The sequence below is a fragment of the Tachyglossus aculeatus genome, chromosome 13, assembly GCF_015852505.1.
Source record: "Tachyglossus aculeatus isolate mTacAcu1 chromosome 13, mTacAcu1.pri, whole genome shotgun sequence".
Classification (NCBI taxonomy): Eukaryota; Metazoa; Chordata; class Mammalia; order Monotremata; family Tachyglossidae; genus Tachyglossus; species Tachyglossus aculeatus.
In genome coordinates, this window is record NC_052078.1 from 4,452,952 (window position 1) to 4,472,089 (window position 19,138).

At 58.8% G+C, this 19,138-nt stretch overlaps 1 protein-coding gene across 3 annotated transcripts in view; it reads right to left on the reverse strand.

Moving 5' to 3' along the window:
* KCNH2 (potassium voltage-gated channel subfamily H member 2) overlaps window positions 1-17,994 on the reverse strand; it is a 43,260-nt gene extending 25,266 nt beyond the window's left edge. For 2 of the 3 annotated variants that reach the window (XM_038755850.1, XM_038755849.1), the window contains exons 1-2: window positions 17,869-17,994; window positions 13,518-13,748 (exon numbers count right to left, since the gene is read on the reverse strand). In XM_038755850.1, coding sequence (XP_038611778.1) covers window positions 13,518-13,748; window positions 17,869-17,944 — 307 coding nt within the window. In that variant the 5' untranslated portion in view covers window positions 17,945-17,994. Of the gene's footprint in view, window positions 1-11,640; window positions 11,689-13,517; window positions 13,749-17,868 lie in introns of those variants that run through there. The other variant, XM_038755851.1, reaches the window with a different exon arrangement.
* Window positions 17,995-19,138: the final 1,144 nt, after the last annotated feature.

The following is a 19,138-nucleotide window of genomic DNA, read 5'->3' on the forward strand; positions in this document are numbered from 1 at the left end:
GGTCTGCCCCGCCTTCTCCAGCTCCCTGCTCCCAGGAGCTGAGCCCAGCAGCCTGCACCCTGAGGGCAGGCAGTGTGGACTAGGGAGAGAGAAGCAGCAGCTGGAGGAGGAAAAAACGGAGAAACAGGAGGAGGAGGAGGACGAGGAGGAATGGCCTAGGATAGAGAAGAGGAGGTAGAAGAAGAGGAAGGTGGAGGAAGAGGAGAGGGAGAGGACAGAAGATCAGTAAATGGAGGAGGCAAGAGGAGACAGAAGAAGTTAAAGGTGAAAAGAAGGAGGAAGAGGAGACAGAAGAGTAGTAAAAAGAGGTGGAGGAAGAGACAGAAGAGAAGTAAAAGGAGGTGGAGGAAGAGGAGGAGACAGAAGAAAAGTAAAAGGCAGAGACAAGAGGAGGAGGAGACAGAAGAGTAGTAAAAAGAGGAGGAGGAAGAGACAGAAGAGAAGTAAAAGGAGGTGGAGGAAAAGACAGAAGAGTAGTAAAAGGCGGAGACAAGAGGAGGAGGAGACAGAAGTGAAGTAAAAGGAAGAGGAGGAGGAGACAAGAGATGTTAAAGGAGGAGGAGATGGAAGATGAAAGGGAGGATGAGGAAGAGGAGCTGGAAGGTGAGGGGTTGAGAGCAATTCCATTGTATCCCCAACTTTTTCAAACACAAACCCATTCCTCATCTTCCCGTCTTCCAACCCTTCATATTCCACCCCCTATACTGCTCAACCCTGACCCCTGACCCCCTCGAGCTTCAGCCTCTGCCTGGGGGTGTGGGCACCCTGGACCCAGGAAGGGGTGGGGCAGCTCCCAGGACCACAGGCACCACACGTTCCGACCCCCACTCCCCCCATCGCCTGGGGACGAAAGGAGGGGGAGGGAAGCCCAGCTGAGCCATAGCCCGTGGCAGTGGGATCAGCCCAAAGAGGCCAGATGGTAGTGGGTTCTTCTCCTTCCAAGGAACGGGGCTGGCCCGGAGTGGGGGGTGGGGGGCTAAGCGGATTGGGGATTCTGACAGCTGTGGGGTTAATCTGGTAAGGATGAGTTCCCTCTGAAGCCAACTTGATCTGGGGGCGGGAGGGATGGGGATAGGGCAAGGAAATGGCCGAGCTGAGGGAGTCTCCCCCAGATGTTACCGCCCGGACCCCAGGGCCACAGAGCCCCGGGACTCCTGCCCCTCCTGGGCCTAAACCCGGCCCCCTGACCCCAGCCGGCTCCGGGAGCGGCGGAGGGAGGGATGGGCAGGCTCTGGGGGCTGAGGAGGGAGGTCTGTTGGCACCCAGACAGGCTGCCTCCAGTTTATGCCCAAATATGGCTGTGGCCAGCCACGGCCCGCAACGGGAACCGGCCCTGGACGGTGGCCTGTGGGCTCCACTCGGACCTCAGGAGACTTGAGCCCCTGAGGGCCAGGCACCCCCCAGCCCATGGAGCCTCTGGTCCAGTCTCCCAACCCTCCCCTGCTGACACACCGAGACCCTCAACCCTGTCACCCCAAAACCTTGGAATGAGATCCCGGGGCAGTGGCCTGAGCCCGGGGGAAGACCCGAGGCCCGGGGCCCCTAGAGCCCAACCTGGGGTCTCAACACAGTGATCTCGAACACCTCAGAATTCCCCACCCTCAAAGCCCAGAGTGGAATGTGTGTCTCTGCCTCTTACTCTGTGACTCTGGACTGAGGTTCCAACTCCGAATGGCCACTTCCACGCCAAGCCCCACCTCTCCCCCCGTCCCTACATTCAAACTCCCATACATCCACACACAAACACACACACACACAAACAAAACAATCCGCATATACACAAGGCCTCCAAACACACACACACATACACACACAAACCCTCCCATACATACACACATATACAAAGCCTTCCAAACACACACACTCCACATACCACCCCTCTGCCCTGGCCTTCTCTGTTTACACACATTCAGAGGATGTTTTCCTCCAAATAACCCAGTCAATGTCCCGGTTATTCCAAAAATGCGCAGGTTGGAGCTGTGCCCGGCGATCACGGGGAGAAACAGCACAAGGGGCAGTTCTGAGGCCTGGTCTTGTCTCCCTCCTCTCCCTGCCGTTTGCCCCTGTGCTAGGCCTTGCTGACCCTTCCCCAGCCAAGCGGAGTTAGTAGGGGATCTGGATGCCGCCTCTGCCCTCTCCCCCCCAGCCCCTCCTGGCTAGGAGAGGGGCTCTCTAGCCACAGCTAAGCCCCAGATGGGTTCCCAGGACCCTGGAAAACCTGAGGGCCAGGTTCCCCTCAGGCTCCAGGTGCCAATGACAGGAATCTCCACCCACCATGCTGCCCTGCCAGCCGCCAGCTGGAGCGGCAGCAGGACCTCTCTCCTCCCCATCCCCCCTGCCCTACCTCCTTCCCCTCCCCACAGCACCTGTGTATATGTTTGCACAGATTTATTACTCTATTTATTTTACCTGTACATATTTACTATTCTATTAATTTTATTAACGATGTGCATCTAGCTTTAATTCTATTTGTTCTGACGACTTTGACACCTGTCTACATGTTTTGTTGTATGTCTCCCCCTTCTAGATTGTGAGCCTGTTGTTGGGTAGGGACCGTATCTCTATGGTGCCAACTTGTACTTCCCAAGCGCTTAGTACAGTGCTCTGCATACAGTAAGCACTCAATAAATACTATTGAATGAATGAATGAATGAATGAATGAATGACCTGGTGACCAGAGCAGAGGTCAGAGCGGGGGCTGGGGGCTTCGGGGGGGAGGTGAGGCCTGGACATCCCAGTGACCGATGGGGGTCACGGCATCAGGGGCCTGAGAAGGGGGCAAATGAGCATGGGGGTGGACTGTGTCCAACCTGATGGTCTTGTGTCTACCCCAGTGCATAGAACGGTGCTTGACACATAGTAAGCCTTTAACAAATACCATTATTGAGAAGCAGTGTGGCTCAGCGGAAAGAGCACGGGCTTTGGAGTCAGAGGTCATGGGTTCAAATCCCGGCTCTGCCAATTGTCAGTTGTGTGACTTTGGACAAGTCACTTCACTTCTCTGGGTCCCAGTTCCCTCATCTGTAAAATGGGGATGAAGACTGTGAGCCCCCCCGTGGGACAACCTGATCACCTTGTAACCTCCCCAGTGCTTAGAACAGTGCTTGGCACAGAGTGAGCGCTTAATAAATGCCATTATTATTATTATTATTATTATTATTATTATTATTATTATTATTGCGTGTTCCAGGGCTCACCTTCCTTCTCCCACACAGCCAGCTTTCCCCTGACCTGATGACCTCTGAGTCAAGGCCAGGCCAGAAGGAATCACGGGAAGGCTGGGAATGGAAGAGAGGAAGGAAAGCCCTCCAGAAGACCTAGGTCTGCAGCTCCAGTGGAAGCCTCAGTGTGGCAGCATCGACCCGCCGTTCCTGCCTCCTCCTCCTCCTCCTCTTCCTCCTCCTCCTCTTCCTCCTCCTCCTCCTCCTCCCCAGGTAGGCTCAGAGGATGAAAAGGGTGGAGGCCGCATGGGAGATGAAGGCTGAGGGACCCAGGGAAGGACAGCAGGAAGGGAAGAGGGGACGGGAAGAGAGCTAGCGAGCCCAACAAAACCAAGCTCTCACTCACCCACCGTGGGGGGGTTCTCTCCACCCTAGAGCGAATGATGCCCCCACGGGGCCGCCCCTTCCCCAGATGATTCGGGGGGCAACTCCCCTCCCTCAATGTCCTCATTACCGCTAAAGGATCCAGGGGCCCCAGAATGGTTCCCAGAGACTGTAGGAACAGCCAGATTAGAGAGGGTCCTCCACAATAATTGAGTTTCAAGAACCCATCCGTAGCAGGAGGTGGGGAGGGGCGGTTCCTGAATGCAGGAATCACCTGGAAAGAATGTCAGGGTCCTTGCCAGCCCACAGACAGCAAAGCTGGAGGGGCTACCACCTCCTGAGAGTCACAGGCCCGCTCCTATACCCACCTTCCCAGGAGCTGCCCATCCTCCCTGACCGCTCCCCACATCCTCCCTGCACCCCATCATCAGATCTGGGGCAGAAGGGGAGCTGAGGACCCAACAAATGGGAAGGATAGGGCAGGGGTTGTGTATAGGGGGACAATAACAATAATGATAATAATAACTGTGAGCCCGCTGTTGGGTAGGGACCATCTCTATATGTTGCCAACTTGTACTTCCCAAGCACCTAGTACAGTGCTCTGCACACAGTAAGTGCTCAATAAATATGACTGAATGAATAACAATTGTTAAGCCCTTACTATCAAGCACTATTTTTTATGGTACTGTTAAGCACTTACTATATGCGAAGCACCGTGTTCACCCCTATTTGCTTGTTTCCACCTCTGTGCTTAGTACAGTACCTGGCGCATAGTAAGCGCTTACCAAATACCACTGTACTAAGCACTGAGGTAGATATACGTTAATGAGGTTGGGCACAGTCCTTGTTCCACATAGGACTCGCAGTCTTAGTCCCCATTTTATAGATGAGGTAACTGAGGCCCAGAGAAGTTAAGTAATTTGCCCAAGGTCTCACAGCAGACAAGTGCTGGAGCTGGGATGAGAACTCAGGTCCTTGTGACACTCCCAGGCCTGTGCTCTATTCTAACTTCTGGGATAGATATAAATTAATCAGGTTGGACACAGTCTCTGTCCAACATGGGATTCACAGACTAAGTAGGAGGGGGAAAAGGTCCTGAATTCCCTTTTTGCAGATGAGAAAAATGAGGCACAGAGAGGGTAAGTGACTAACCCAAGGTCACTCAGCAGGCAAGTGGCAGAGCTGGGATCAAAATAATAATAGTAATATTTGTGAAACACTTACTATGTGCCAGGCACTGTTCTAAGAGCTAGGATGGATACAAGACAATTGGGTTGGACACAGTCCTTGTCCCACATGGGGCTCATCATCTTAATCCCCATTTTACGGATGAGGCAATTTAGGTCCAGAGAAGTTAAGTTACTTGCCCAAGGTCACACGACAGACACATGGCAGATCCGGAATTAGAACCCAGATTCTTCTGACTCCCAAGCCTATGCTCTATCCATTAGGCCATGCTGCTTCTCCCTGGTTCCCAATCCTGTGCTTTTTCCACTAGGTCAAAGACAGTGTTGGGGACAAAGACATGGAAAAGCATCGAAGTGGGGAAAAAGAACAAGGCGAGATGCGGGAAGGGATCGGGATTAGAGACAGGGAAGGGAACGGGACAATGAACAAACATTACAGGCAGGACTGCAGCCCAATTGCACAAAATGCCCGAGCTGCTGAATCAGAATTAAAGAGCTCTCTACCCAAGCTTTGTGGGGGCGGGGGTGGAGGGCCACCACCCCACCCTTCTCCCCCTGAAGACCAGCTCCACACCTGCTCCTGCCACTCTGCTCCCCAAAAGGAGACCCGAGCCCCTTCCCTCCCCCTCCCCTCGTCAGAGTCGAGCCTGACTCTCTACTTCTTTCGGGCGGGAGCTTGGCTGAAAGGGAGGACACGAGGCCTGAAAGACAGTTCTTAGATGGTTCCCGGAGGCGACGGGGAGAACTGAGCCAGGGGAGCTCATTTGCCTATCAATTTACATTTCATTTGCAAAGGTTTTCGTGGAAGGAGGAAATGGGCAACGGAGCTTCTGGCCCTCTCCTTCCCTTCCCAGACTCCCTTTTCCCCAGGGCTCCCTTTCCCCATTCTCTTTGTCCCCAGAGCCGCCCCCTACTCCATCTGGGAAGGTGGGGGGCGTCGAGGAGGAGGATGGGTCGATCTGGCCTCAGGGGTCCTTCTCGGGGACCCCCTATTCGTGGGAACGAGTGACCTGGAACTCCCAAAAGAGAAAAGGGATGAGAAGGAAAAAGTGGGGGGCAGGGGGCGGTCTACGACCAGGCGGGTGACGCGGGCTCGGACGTTCATTCAATTCAATCGTATTTACTGAGCGCTTACCGTGTGCAGAGCACTGTACTAAGCGCCTGGGAGAGTACGAGAGAACAATAATTTATTCTGATGACTTGACACCTGTCCACATGTTTTGTTTTGTTGTCTGTCTCCCCCTTCTAGACTGTGAGCCCGTTGTTGGGTAGGGACCGTCTCTGTATGTTGCCAACTTGTACTTCCCAAGCGCTTAGTACAGTGCTCTGCACACAGTAAGCGCTCAATAAATACGATCGAATGAATGAATAAGCAGACCTATTCGGGGTCGCCCCCGCGGGGCGGGGAGGTGGGGAGGAGCTGTCCAGCCCAAGGCAACGTGGAGGGGCAGAGGGGGCCGGAGGGGAGGGGGGAAGGGGTGCAGGGACGAGATCTGGCCCTAGATCCCTAAGGAGACCCTCTCCCTGGGACGGTAGAAGCTGTCTCTGGCACAGAGCTGCTGGGCAGCCTCCGGTTATATTTAGCTTGGTGACTGCTCTAGGAAGGGACAGCGAGAATTGAGACCCCGGTGTCACGGATGGCCCAGCTCTGAGCAGAGGCAAGGCGGGGGCCGACAGGGGCCGGGAGGGGAAGGCCGAGAAAGTTGGGGGGCCCAGTAGCCCGGGAAGAATGAAGGGACCGAGGGGAAGGGGTGAGGTGGCGGCGGGGCTGTGAGTGGCCAACCAGAAGGAGCCAAGTGCCTCAGGGATCTCTGGGATGGAGGTTGGTGACCAACTAGGGCTTCCTTCCTACCTGGAATTATCCTCTTAGCACAGGCCCAGAATCTCCCAAGTCCCCCACTCCCTGCCTCCAGAGCCCGGGAAGAGAAATCTCCTGGAAGGGGTCCTCACTTCCATGCCACTACACCCCTCCCTGGCCCAGCCACTCCAACCCCCAGTAAAAGGAAGGTATGACACAGGCCAACGAGCGGTGGCAGGAGCAGGCCACCATCCCTCTGTACCTGAATCCTGGGACCAAGGCTCCCCTAACTCTGGAGCTGTTAGGCCTCCCCCTCTCACCTCTTTCCCCTCTTCAGGTCCGAGTTCTTTCTTTTAATGGTATTTAAATACTGTGTACCAGACACTGTACTAAGCACTGGGGTAGATACACAATTGTCAGGTTGGACACAGTTCTTGTCCCTCAGTGAGGCTTACAGTCTTAATCCCCATTCTTCAGATGAGGAAACTGAGGCCCAGTGAAATGAAGTGACTTGCCGAAGTTCACACAGCAGAGAAGAGGCAGGGGCATGACAGTGGCTTTATCCATTAGACCACTCTGCTTCTCAAAAGAAGCCAAGTTCCCATCTTGGACTCTCCTGACGCCCCCTGGGAGGCCATGCTCGGACCTCAATCCTGCCTTCATTTGCGCATCTCAGAGAAGGTGGGGCAGGGGGAGACATGGCCCGTGAGGCAGGGTGGGGGTCAGACGTAAGGAGGAAGCAAATGGGGAGTGGCACAACTCAACCTCCGAAGTCCCCTTCCCTTTCCCAGCGGGCTTCCAGCACCCTCACCCCTTCCCTGCTCTGGTCCAAGCGGAAGGATGCAGAGCTCACGTCCGGCCCGGCTACTGCTCCACCCTTCCTCTCCCCATTCCCGGGTCCTGACCCCACCTGACCCGTCAGCCCAGGCGGCCCAGCCGGAAGGAGCTGCGGCCCTCAGGCCCCCTCCACATCCCGCTCCTCAACCGGGCTCCTTCCTCCTTCAGCGCCTCTGCCGGGCCCCTCCCTCTGCTCTGAAGCTGCCCCAGACCTGACTCCGGCCATAGTGATTCTGGTCACTCACATTTACCATGTCCTCTAGGGGCCAAGTTCTAGGCTATGCTTTCTAGGAAGTAGTGGGTAGCAAACTGCAGTCCATCTCTCAAGGGGTTTATAGTCTACTGGGGAGATGGCTCACAAACAAGTACCCCCCGCGCCGCCCCACCCCAATTGGGCTGGAATCCCCCAAGGACTAAAGTCATGGGGAATGCTGATGAGAGCACCTCTTTCCCAGCAACCCCTGCTTCCCCCCACCACTTTAATTCTTTTCTTTCCTGCTGTGCCACCATTTCCCAAGTGATTAGCTGCAGCTGTGGCCCCGGAGATGAGCTGCCAGCCATGGGCACCTGCGGCCCCTCTGCCTGCGTCGTGCCCACCCAGGCTCCCAGGCATATGCCCATCTCCAGAGGGCAAGGCCAGTACCCCCCCACCCCCACCATAGCGATGCCACCGGGGGAGTCAGAGGGGTTCTAGGGAGGCTGACCCCTTCTCCTCCTCCTGGAAAGAGGCCATTTTGAAGGGGGAGCCCCAGAAGCAGCATTACCTAATTGGTAAAGCACAGGCCTGGGAATCAGAAAGAACTGAGTCCTAAACCCATCTCTACCACGTCTCTGCTCTGTGACCTTGGGCAAGTCACCTCGCTGCTTTGTGACTCAGTTCCCTCATCTGTAAAATGGGGATGAAAATTGTGAGCCCCATGCGGGACAGGGACTGTGTCCAGCCCTACTTGCTTGTATTCACCCCAGCGCTTAGTACAGCGGCTGTCACAAAGCGCTTAACAATACGATAATAATGAGGAGTGAGGGAGGATGAAGAGGGGACCGGTTGGGGGGGCGAAGGAGGGGTGTGGGGAAGCGGATTCGGTTACCAGCTTCCAGGGCCGAGCAGACTGGCCCTGCTTCATTCCCTCCTCTCGGCCTCCCGCTCCTGTCTTTCCTTTCCCAATTCTCGATTCTCCCTGTCTCCCTCCTCCAAGGCCACGACCGGACTCCCGGTCCCCAGCCGTCTGCCTTCTGCACAAATATTTACACAGCTTCTCTCTGGGGCTGCGGGAGACACAACAAGCAGGAGCCTCCCTTCAATCACCCTCCAGATCCCCGGCAGGCTGGGGAGGGGAAAGATGTGGTGGGGTCTTGGGGGGGCAAGGGGCAGATACCTCGAATCAGGTCACGCAGACCCTGTCCAGCTGCTCCCCTGGCTGGGGCTCCAGGGGCTGGGCATGTGACTGCTTAAAGCAGGGGCCGCCAATCAATCGACCGATCGATCAATCGTATTTATTGAGCACTTACTTTGGGCAGAGCACTGTAATTGCACTTGGGAGAGTTCAATATAATAGGATTGGTATACATGTTCCCTGCCCACACTGAGCTTACAGTCTAGATGGGGAAATGGTCTAGGCGGTCCAGGCCCACGGACTCTTTAAACCTCTCCTGCTCTGTGCCCAGCACAGACCTTACCAACCCTCCAGCCCAGGGGGGTAGTGTGAAGACATTAATTGGACCCGAAGCAAGCCAGACTAGCAGTGTGGCCTATTGGCTGGAGCCCGGGCCTGGGACTCAGAAAGACCTGGGTTCTAATCCCGGCTCCCCGACTTGCATGACCCTACGCATGTCACTTAACTTCTGTATGCCTCAGTTACCGCATCTGTAAAATGGGGATTAAAACTGTGAGACCCACGTGGGGAGTGGACTGTGTCCAACCTAATTAGCTTGTATCTACCCCAGCGCTTAGTACAGTGCCTGGCACATAGGAAGGGCTTAACAAATATCATGAGAATCCCGTCCTCCAGTTTCCCCGTGGCTGGGCCGATGGCGGCCAAAGACAGCGAGAGGAGCGGAGGTTCATTTCGAGCGGAGGTTTTATTCGCATCTTTCCTGGGATGGTCCCAGATCGAAGCAGCGTGGCCTAATTGATAGAGTCCAGGACCTGAGAGTCAGAGGATCTGGGCTTTATTCCCGGCTCCGCCACTCGTCTGCTGTATGACCTTGGACCACTTAACTTCTTGAGTCACTTAACTTCTCTGTGCCTCAGTTCCCTCACCTGCAAGATGGGGATTCAATACCTGTTTTCCTCCCTACATAGAATGTGAGCCCCTGTGGGTCCTGAATGTCTTGTATCTACCCCAGCACTTAGAACAGGACTTGACACATAGAAAAGCTTAACAAAAGCCATGACTATGACTATTATTATTATTATTATTATTGAATTGCTCCACTCAGCCGAGGGACAGGAACCTGGCGGGGTGGTTCGGATGCAGGATGATTCCCTGGGGGCGCCGAGCTGGGAGCCAACTAAGGATGGAAGGCTGGGCAGGAAATCAAGGTGGTGACTGGCATGGGCCTGTCCCCTCTGCTTCTGGCCCTCCTGTCTCTTGCGACCTAGTCCTGGGAAGGTTAGGAGCCATTTCCTCCCTCCCTCAGCCCGTTCTTCTCCAAGCTAAACCTTCCCAACTCCTTCGGCTTTTCAATTAATCAATCATATTTAGTGAATGCTTACTGTGTGCAGGGTACTGTGCTAAGCGCTTGGGAGTGTACTACACAACCTTGGGAGCTGGGGTCGGGAGGAGTCTCTCCATCTTGCCCAGGGGGTCCCCACGTGGATTTGGAGGTGAGGGGGCTGGGAAAGGGGAGGGGGAGGCAGCCACGGTGGAAGGGTGTCTGGAGGCCAGAGTGATAGGAAAGGGGCTGGACTGGGTGGGGAGAGGGAATGAGCTGAGGAGAGGAGATAAGAGAAGATATTTTGGGATGGGGGGCAGGGAAGGATGGAGAGAGAGAAGGAGAGAGAGAGAAAGAGAGAGAGAGAGAGAGAGAAAGAGAGAGAGAGAGGGAGAGAGAGAGAAAGAGAATTCTCCAGGGCCTTCAGCATTCATCTCCCAGGGTCAGGGAGTTGACCGGGGTCTCTGGAAGAACGGAGGGGTGGTCTCGTTCCTCCCAGGGGGCCTCCAAAGCTGCTCACTGAGGGGTCTCAAGGCGAGATTGGGCAGGGGAAGGGGTTGACCTGGCGTCCCCTTCTCTGCCCCTCATCAGCCCCAGCTCTGCCCCTCCCCCTGCAGCCGAGCTGCAGCAGCGGGGAGCCCTCTGACCCTGTTCCCATGGCAACCGGCCTGCAGCTGGAGCGGAGAAGCCGAGACAGGATCTCCTCGGGAGACGCCCCCATCCCCACCCGCGCACGAGCGCGAGGGGACACCGTGGCCGGGGAAGCAGAGACGCGGGGTCGGGGGGGGACAGAGATGGGGAGACCACAGGGGCCCAGAGATACTTCGAGCGGAGGGGCGGGCGGGCAGGCGGGAGAGAGAGGGCCCGGGGAGACAGGGTGGACACTCAGACAAAGGCAGAGGGGACACGGGGGCGTGTGTTCGCTGGAGCCCAGGGCACGGAAAGGAAAACAAACGGTCGCCGCGGCGACACAAACAGTGCTAGACGACCAGCTGATCCCAGGCAACTGGCAGGTGAGGGGCCGGTAAACGGAGCCTCGCCCCACCTCCCCTGCCTCCCTCCAAGCCCCAGAGGGACCCACTTGGCTCTCGGAAGCAACTTCAGATGAGCTGGGCCTGTCGGAGCTCGGGGCGGGTGGGGGGGGGGGGGTCACCAGTCTACGCCCCAATCCCACCCCCAAAAATGCCTAATCCCTAGTCACTCCCTCCAACCCCAGACCCTTCCTCCGCCCACCCACATTCATTCATTCATTCAATTGCATTTATTGTGCGCTTACGGTGTGCAGGGCACTGTACTAAGCGCTTGGGAAATGCAATTCGGCCGATAAACAGAGACGATCCCTGCCCACACCGGGTTTACAATCTAGGGGTGGAGGGAGAGACAGACATCAAAACAAGTAAACAGGAATCAATATAAATAAATAACACATCCACTCAGGCACACACACCCACACACTTTCATTCATTCGTTCATTCGATCGTTTTTATTGAGCGCTTCCTGTGTGCACAGCACCGTACTAAGCTCTTGGAAAGGACAATTCGGCACCAACTAGAGACAGTCCCTCCCCAACGACGGGCTTTGACCCCACATCGACCCCGACCCTTCTCTGCGAACTCACGCGCCTCCAGAGAGATGCACAGGCTGTTCGTCTGACCCCACGCACTGCTCCCCTCGCACGAGGCGGTGAGGAAACTGGGGTCAGACCGCCTGGGACTCCTGGGCCTATTCTTGGTTCTGTCCTTGACTCCCAGCCTGACCTCGGGAGCCATGGCTCCCGCCCCCAGACTGCTCCTCGACGACGTGGCCCTCTCTCCCTGGTTCCCCCCTCGCCCCCCTCCGCCCCGCCAAAAGCCCCAGTCCCCGGCCTTCGCACCGTTGGGCCCGGGCCCCGCCCCCTCCCCACCTCCAGCCCGGCGGGAGGGCGGGCGGCTGATTCATGGCGCTGTCTGGCTGGGCGCCCTGATGCTGCGCAGAGCCGCGGGGCCAGAGACACCGACACTGCCCAGCTGTCGTTGCCGGTGCTGGCCAACAAGCAGCTCCGCCCGGCCTCCCCCAGCCCCCTATCTGCCCCAGAGACCCTCCCCACACCTCCAGCCCCGGCCTGAACCCAGCCCGCCGCCCCCCCCCCCCCCAAAAAAAATAACAATAATCATGGTATCTGTTAAGCGCTCACTGTGTGAGCCCACTGTTTTAGACTGTGAGCCCACTGTTGGATAGGGACTGTCTCTATATGTTGCCAATTTGTACTTCCCAAGCGCTTAGTACAGTGCTCTGCACATAGTAAGCGCTCAATAAATGCGATTGATGATGATGATGATGTGTGTCGGGCACTGTTTTAGACCCTGGGATAGATAGATAATTGGGTTGGACACAGTCCCTGGCCCCTATGGGGCTCATGGTCTTCATCCCTGTTTTACAGAGGAGGGAACTGAGGGCCAGAGAATGGAAGTGACTTGCCCAAGGTCACACAGCTGGCAAGTGGCCGAGCCTGGATTGGAACCCTTGACCTTCTGATTCTCAGGCCCGGGCTGTAGCCACCGGGCCAAGTTGCTTCTCTACAAGATGGTGATGGCGGTGAGCCCGGCCTTCCCAAGCCAAGGGAACCGCGCAAACACACCCCAAGGCCCGTGAGCACCCCAAGCCCTAGTCCGTTCATTCAGTCGTATTTATTCAGCGCCTACTGTGTGCAGAGCACTGTACTAGGCGCTAGAGCACTGTCCAGGCGACGAGACCCGGACCACCCAAGAAGGGGACGGTCCGACTGCGCCAGCGCCAGCCGCCCCGGGAGGAACCCCTCCGAAGAAGGAGCAGACGCTCGGACCCAGGCTTCCCGAGGGGGGACGTGCTGTACACTCCCGCCTCCCACGCCCCTCCGCACTGTTTATCCGTTCTCCGGCCCCCGGGGAGGCTGCGGCTGAGCAGGAACACCTGGAGACGGAATGGGACCGGGGCCTCAAGCCCGGGAAGAGGCTGAGGCTGAGGCAGGCCAGGAGGCCGGGCAATAGGAAAGGACCGGGCCTGAGCTGGGATGGACGGGGGCAGGGTCCCCATCGCTGCCCTCTCCCGACCCCAGGACAGAGAAGCCCTAGTCCAGCTCCTACATCGTCTTCCTTCCGTCTCCCCCGGCACCTCCACACCCCAGAATCACCATCCCAATCACCGCTGCCCCCCTCTGCCTGGCGAGATTTGTTCTGACCTGCTCCACGCAGGGAAGAGGATCCCAGGGCCCCTCTGGCCTGGCCCAGAGAAGGGGGGAACCCTCCGGTCCGGCCCAGGAAACACATCTCCTACTCCCCACCCTCCCCTCACGGCCCCACCCCCTCTCTCAGCCCACTCCACTCACCTCATCTTGGTAGAAAGTGGCCCTCTCTTCCTCAGCCTCCCATCCTCCAGCCCCCAGGCCCACCCTCCAGCCCCCAGACCCCCATCCTCCAGCCCCCAACTTCACCCCTCCAACACACACACAGACACATACACACTGCCGACTCTCCCTACCATCCTTGCGGTAGAAGGCGATTTCCACCTTGCGCTCATCGGCCCCGAGCAGCGCCTGGGCGATCTGGGCAGCGGCCCGGCGCTGGGTGCGGGGCCCATGCAGGAAGTCGCAGGTGCAGGGGCGCTGCATCACCTCGGCCCTCGAGTAGCCACACAGCTCACAGAAGCCATCGTTGCAGTAGATGACCGCACAGTTCTCCACCCGCGCGTTGGCGATGATAAACTTGCGGCCTGTGGGTGAGAGGTGGGGGTTCATGGGGGAGCCCTAAATGCCAGAGCCAGTCCACACCGCGGACTCCCACCCCAGCCTTCCCCCACCACACACACACACACACACACACACACACACACACACACACACACACACACACACACACCCCTGTAAAATGGGGAAGCAGCGTGGCTTAATGGAAAGAGCATGGGGCCTCAGAGTCAGAGGACCTGGGTTCTCGTCCCGGCTCTGCCATTTGTCTGCTGTGTGACCTTGGGCAAGTAATTTCCCTTCTCTGTGCCTCAGTTACCTCATCTGTAAAATGGGGATTAAGACTGTGAGCGCTGTGTGGGACAACCAGTTATGTTATATCTACCCCAGCAGTTAATACAGTGACTGGCACATAGTAAGCACCTAACAAATGCCATTTAAAACACACACACAAACACACACATACACACACGACCCTGGGGTCCGTGTCTACCAACCCCTTTATACTGGATTCTCCCAAGAGCTTAGTACAGTGTTCAGCACTGAGAATAATAATAATAATAGAATTTGTTAAGTGCTTACTATGTGCCAAGCACCGTTCTAAGCAGTGGAGTAGATACAGAGTAATCAGGTAGTCCCATGCGGGACTCACAGCCTCAGTCCTCATTTTACAGATGAGGTAACTGAGGCCCAGAGAAGTGAAGTGACTTGCGCAAAGTCACACAGCAGACAAGTGGCCGAACCGGGATTAGAACACACATCCTCTGACTCCCAAGCCCAGGCTCTTGCCACTAGGCCATGCTGCTTCTAATAAAATGGATGGATGGATGGGTGGATTGGCTCAGACATCCCTCAGAATCCTCCAGCAGGTAAAAGGGAAGCAGGGGGATGGGAAATCTGGTCCTCGGGGGACAAGGATGCAGGGGGTGGGTCAGAAAAAGGGGGTGTTTCCGGTTCCTTGGAGTCTGAGCTCCGGCGGGAGATGGCAGTCCCCGGCGGCTCCCCAATCCCGCTACTGGTACCCACGGCCTCCTCTCCTCCCGGCCCGGCCAAGCCCGACCCCCTCTTCTGAGGCTGGCACTGTGGTTTCCCGGGCAGCCGGCCAACTTCCTTCACCCCGCGCCCTCCCCGCTGCTCTCTCTCGGTGCTGGGGCCTCAGCCAGCTAAGCGGGTGTCTGCGACGTGTGTCAGCAGCCGTGTCACAGGGATAAACACAGGGCCGGGGGAGACGGGAAAGGCCGGGTGGCAGCAGGGAGCGGAGGAGAGAGGGAGGGCAGGCCCCTCTCCCCTCCTCTCCCCTCCCCCGCAAACTGAGCCCAGCGCCTTGCCCATAGGCACAGCCTCCCGCCCCCCTCTCCTGCAGCAGCTCCTGTCAGTCGCACTGGGACAGAACCCAGCTGCCTCCCCTGGATGTCCCCCCATCTTCCCCGCACCCGCTGCAGCTCCCAGAGACTTCCACTTCCTGGAGACCCCCTCCTCCACGTGGAGCCATCCTTGGGGTCTCCCCCTTTCAGCCCTTCCACCCTCCTGGGGCTCCCCTGGAGCGGGAGGGGGTCTGGGACCCGTGGAGAGGGGGACGGGAAGATAAAGACAAAGGAAACTGGGGGTGGGGTGGGGAGGAGACAGAGGTGAGGGTTGCGGGGAGGTAACCAGGGATGACCAGGGCACAGCCTCAGGCCCAGGGCTATGGCCAAAGTCATGGAGAACGGAGGCCTGGGCCCAGGGAAGCTTGCTCTGAGGGTGACTGGTGGGGGAGGAGGGGGCTTGTGTCGCCGGAGGCTGGAGGCCCTGCAGAGAAGGGACTCTGAGGTCCGGAGGAACAGTGTGGCCTAGTGGATAGAGCACGGGCCTGAGAGTCAGAAGGACGGGGCTTCTAATCCCGACTCTGCCACTTCTCTGCTGGGTGACCTTGGACAAGTCACTTAACTTCTCTGTACCTCTATTCCCTCATCTGTAAAATGGAGATGAAGACTGTGAGCCCTGTGTGGGACAGGGACTGTGTCCAACTGGATTATATCATATCTACCCTAGCGTTTAGAAAAGTGCCTGGCACATAGTAAGCGCTTAACAAATACTATCATCGCTATTATCATCATCATCAATCGTATTTATTGAGCGCTTACTGTGTGCAGAGCACTGTACTAAGCGCTTGGGAAGTACAAATTGGCAACATATAGAGACAGTCCCTACCCAACAGTGGGCTCACAGTCTAATAATAATATTATTATTATTATTGATAAGAGGACGGGTGGCAGTGGGAGTTGGGACCGAGGGGGCTTCCCCCCTCCAAGAAAGATGCTACCAGGGTTTGTCTGGTCATTCTGCCTCGTCGGCCGCTACCGCCGGGCCTGGTTTGGCCCCCAACACGTCCCGGGGTTGCAGCTTCTGTGCCCTCCGCCCCTGGGGGTGTCCTTGGGGCTAGGGCAGTGCCGGCTGTGCCAACGGAGAGCCCACCCCCACGCCAGCCGTGGCTGGGCCAGCTGTACTGGGCCCTCGCAGTGCCCCCAAGGCCGGGAGATCCGCCCCCCTACTTTGGGGTTTGTCCTGAGCTGCCCTCACCCCGGACCCCAACCCCATTCCTGGACCACCTAAGTCTCCTTGGATTTTCCTTTCCCCTGGGGTGTCCGCCCTTACCTGTCATCAATGCCCCAAAGGAGGGCGACCTTTGGGGGTAGAAGTCGGACCCAAGCAAGGCTCCGGGGAGCCCCCCTTACCCTCCAGTCTACAGCAGGGACCTTACTGGGTCACCAGTCCCTTCCACGGCTCCACCCGCCCCCCGCCCCCTTCTCAGCCAACCCTCCCGTGAAGCTCAGACAGAACACAGGCGTGAAAGTCGCCCCTCTGGGCGGGAGAGGGCCTGGCGGTCTCCCACCTTGGCATCTGCCTACCAGCAGGACCCCCAGAACCCCAAAAGGCAGAAGAAACTCACTCCCTTGAAGCCAACAGCTCTTCCTGCAGGGAGTCTCGTCCCCGGGAAGGAGGGAAAGCTCGGATGTGGTGTGATGTGTGTATGTTTGTGCGTGTGTGTGTGTGTGTGCGCGCGTGTATGTGTGTGTGCGTGAGTATTTAAGAGACCGGGATGTGCTGGGAAGGTCGAAGGGGGTTATTGTGTACTAGACTTGTTTCTCCGATAATTTTGCCCTTCGTTTTTCTCCTTCGCCCAACTCAACCCTTAAAGAGGGTCTCTCTGTCTCTGTCTCTGTCGTCTCTCCTCCTCCTCCTCTCACAGGGGCATCACCCCCTCTCCCTTCTCTGCCTCCCGACTTTTCATCCCCTCGATGGGGCCTACAGCCCCCCGGGGACCCCCGCCCCCAAGTCCCCCACTCCGTCCCTGGCAACCCGACCGGCAGGGCAGCGGTAGCACACAGCCCACCCTGGGGAAGCTCCCTGGAGTATGTGTGTAAACAAACACACAGTCCACGCACACACACCCGCACACGCACACAAAGATGATTCCCAACACCATTACACACCAGCAACTTGCCTAAAGCTTCTTCTTCCCAGAGGTCTGAGTTTAGGGCTCCAGATGCGGGGAGGGGAGCTGCCCATTTTGGAGGGAGTGGGCTTTGCACAGACTCCAGGACCCCAGTGGCCCTCTCGGGGCTCACGCCCCCAAGCCCACCACCCTGCTCTGTCCCGCCTGCAGGGAAGCAGGTCGAGGACCCTCGCCCCCCACCTCACCGGTCCCCTGGTCTTCTCCCCCCTCCCGCTCCAAGGGTCCAGAAGGCCGGACGGCCAGAGAGAGAGGGTCCCTGTGGCCCCCTGCCCTCCTGGGCCCTTCCCAGCCCCGTTGTGCACCCTGGGGTCGCGCGCTCGGGAACAATGGGACCTTGCAGAGTCGAGTCGCTCCCGGTTCCCGGACGCCTGGGTCCCACGCGCCCCCGCCCCCGGTCATCGTGGGCTTTGAACACGTGCGCCCGGACCCCCTCCCCCCCCCCTCCCGTGGACACACACAGACACACAGACACACAGACACACAGACCACATTCCTGGGCCAGGCCTTTCCGCACTCCCCAGGGCGGCCGGTCCTGACCACCCCCCCCCCCCGCCGGGGCCCGCCCCCAGGCCCGCCCCCTCCCCCCCACCCCAGGCCCGACCCCCGCTGCGCCCCAGCCCCCCCACCCCCACCCCCACCCCCCCCGCACTCACTCTGGCCCTCAAACTTGCGGATGATGGTGTCCAGGAAAGTGTTCTGCGGCGCGACGTGTCCCCTCCGGACCGGCATCCTGAGCCCATGGGGCGGGCCGGACCGGACCGATCCGGGCCGGACCGGACCGGGCCGGGGAGCGCGGGGACCCTGGAGGCCCGGGCCGGGGGAGGCGGGGAGGGGGTCCCTGGTCCGGGGCCCGGCGGCGGCCTCCGCTGCCCTGTCCGCTCGGGCGGCTCCGGCTGCGGCTCCGGCGCCAGACCGGGCTTCGAGGGGTTAACGCGCCGCGCGCGCCCCCTTCCCCTCCTCCCCTCCCCCCCTCCCGCGCGCCCCCGCCGCTCCGATTGGCTGAGCCGCGCGGATCCCCCCCCACCCAGCCCCCACCCCAATCCCGGCCACGGGGACCCTGGAGCTCGGGACGCCCCGGGAGGGGGAGGGGGAGGGGGCGCACCCACCCACCCCCCACCCCGAGATGGGGATGGAACCGGGGGGAGGAGTCGGGAACAGGTGTGGGGAGGGGAGCAGGTGGAGGGGGGGGAATCGGGGAGCCGGTTGCCCGGGGGAGGGGAGGGGAGGGGGCTTGGGGGGGAGGGGGCTGGAGGCGGGGGGGGAGGGGGGAATCCGGAGCGGGGCAGGGCTGGGAGAGGCAGGGAAAATCGGGAAAGGAACGAGGAATCCCCGCCGGTTGGAATGAGGCGGGGGGGCGGGCGGGAGAGCAGAGGGGAGGGGGGACCAGAGGGGAAAAAGAGACGGAGTTGGGGAGCGCGGGGGGGGGGGGAACCTCAAGGACTGGACCGGGAGACATCAAACCCAGAGTCCCTCCCCTCCCCCAGGAGGTTCAGCCCTGCACACCCCATTAATTCCGGGGCTACCCCGCGCCCCCCACTAGGAGCTGGAGTCTGCGGAGAGCCCCCCGACCCATCTTCGGGAAGATGGGGCGGAGTTGGAAGCCGGAGGGGGGCGGGGGGAGCCCGCCAAGAAACAGAGCTGGGGATCCCCGTTGCTGAGACGTCTCCCCGGCCAGGCCTCTATTTCCCCTGGGGTCCCCGGTCCATGAAGAACCCCCCCCCCAGGCTTTCTCCCCGTCTCCCGCCCCCACCTCAGGCCCCTCCCCACCCCAGGCCATCCGGCTGGCTCCCTCCAGCTGCGGATCCCTTATTTAGGCAAGGAGGCAGGGAGGATGCTGAAGGACAGATTGCAGCCTAACCAGCCGGCCCCCTGCGTGGGGCCGGGAGGGGGAGGCTGGGAGGGCCGGGGGCGGGGGGCGGGGGG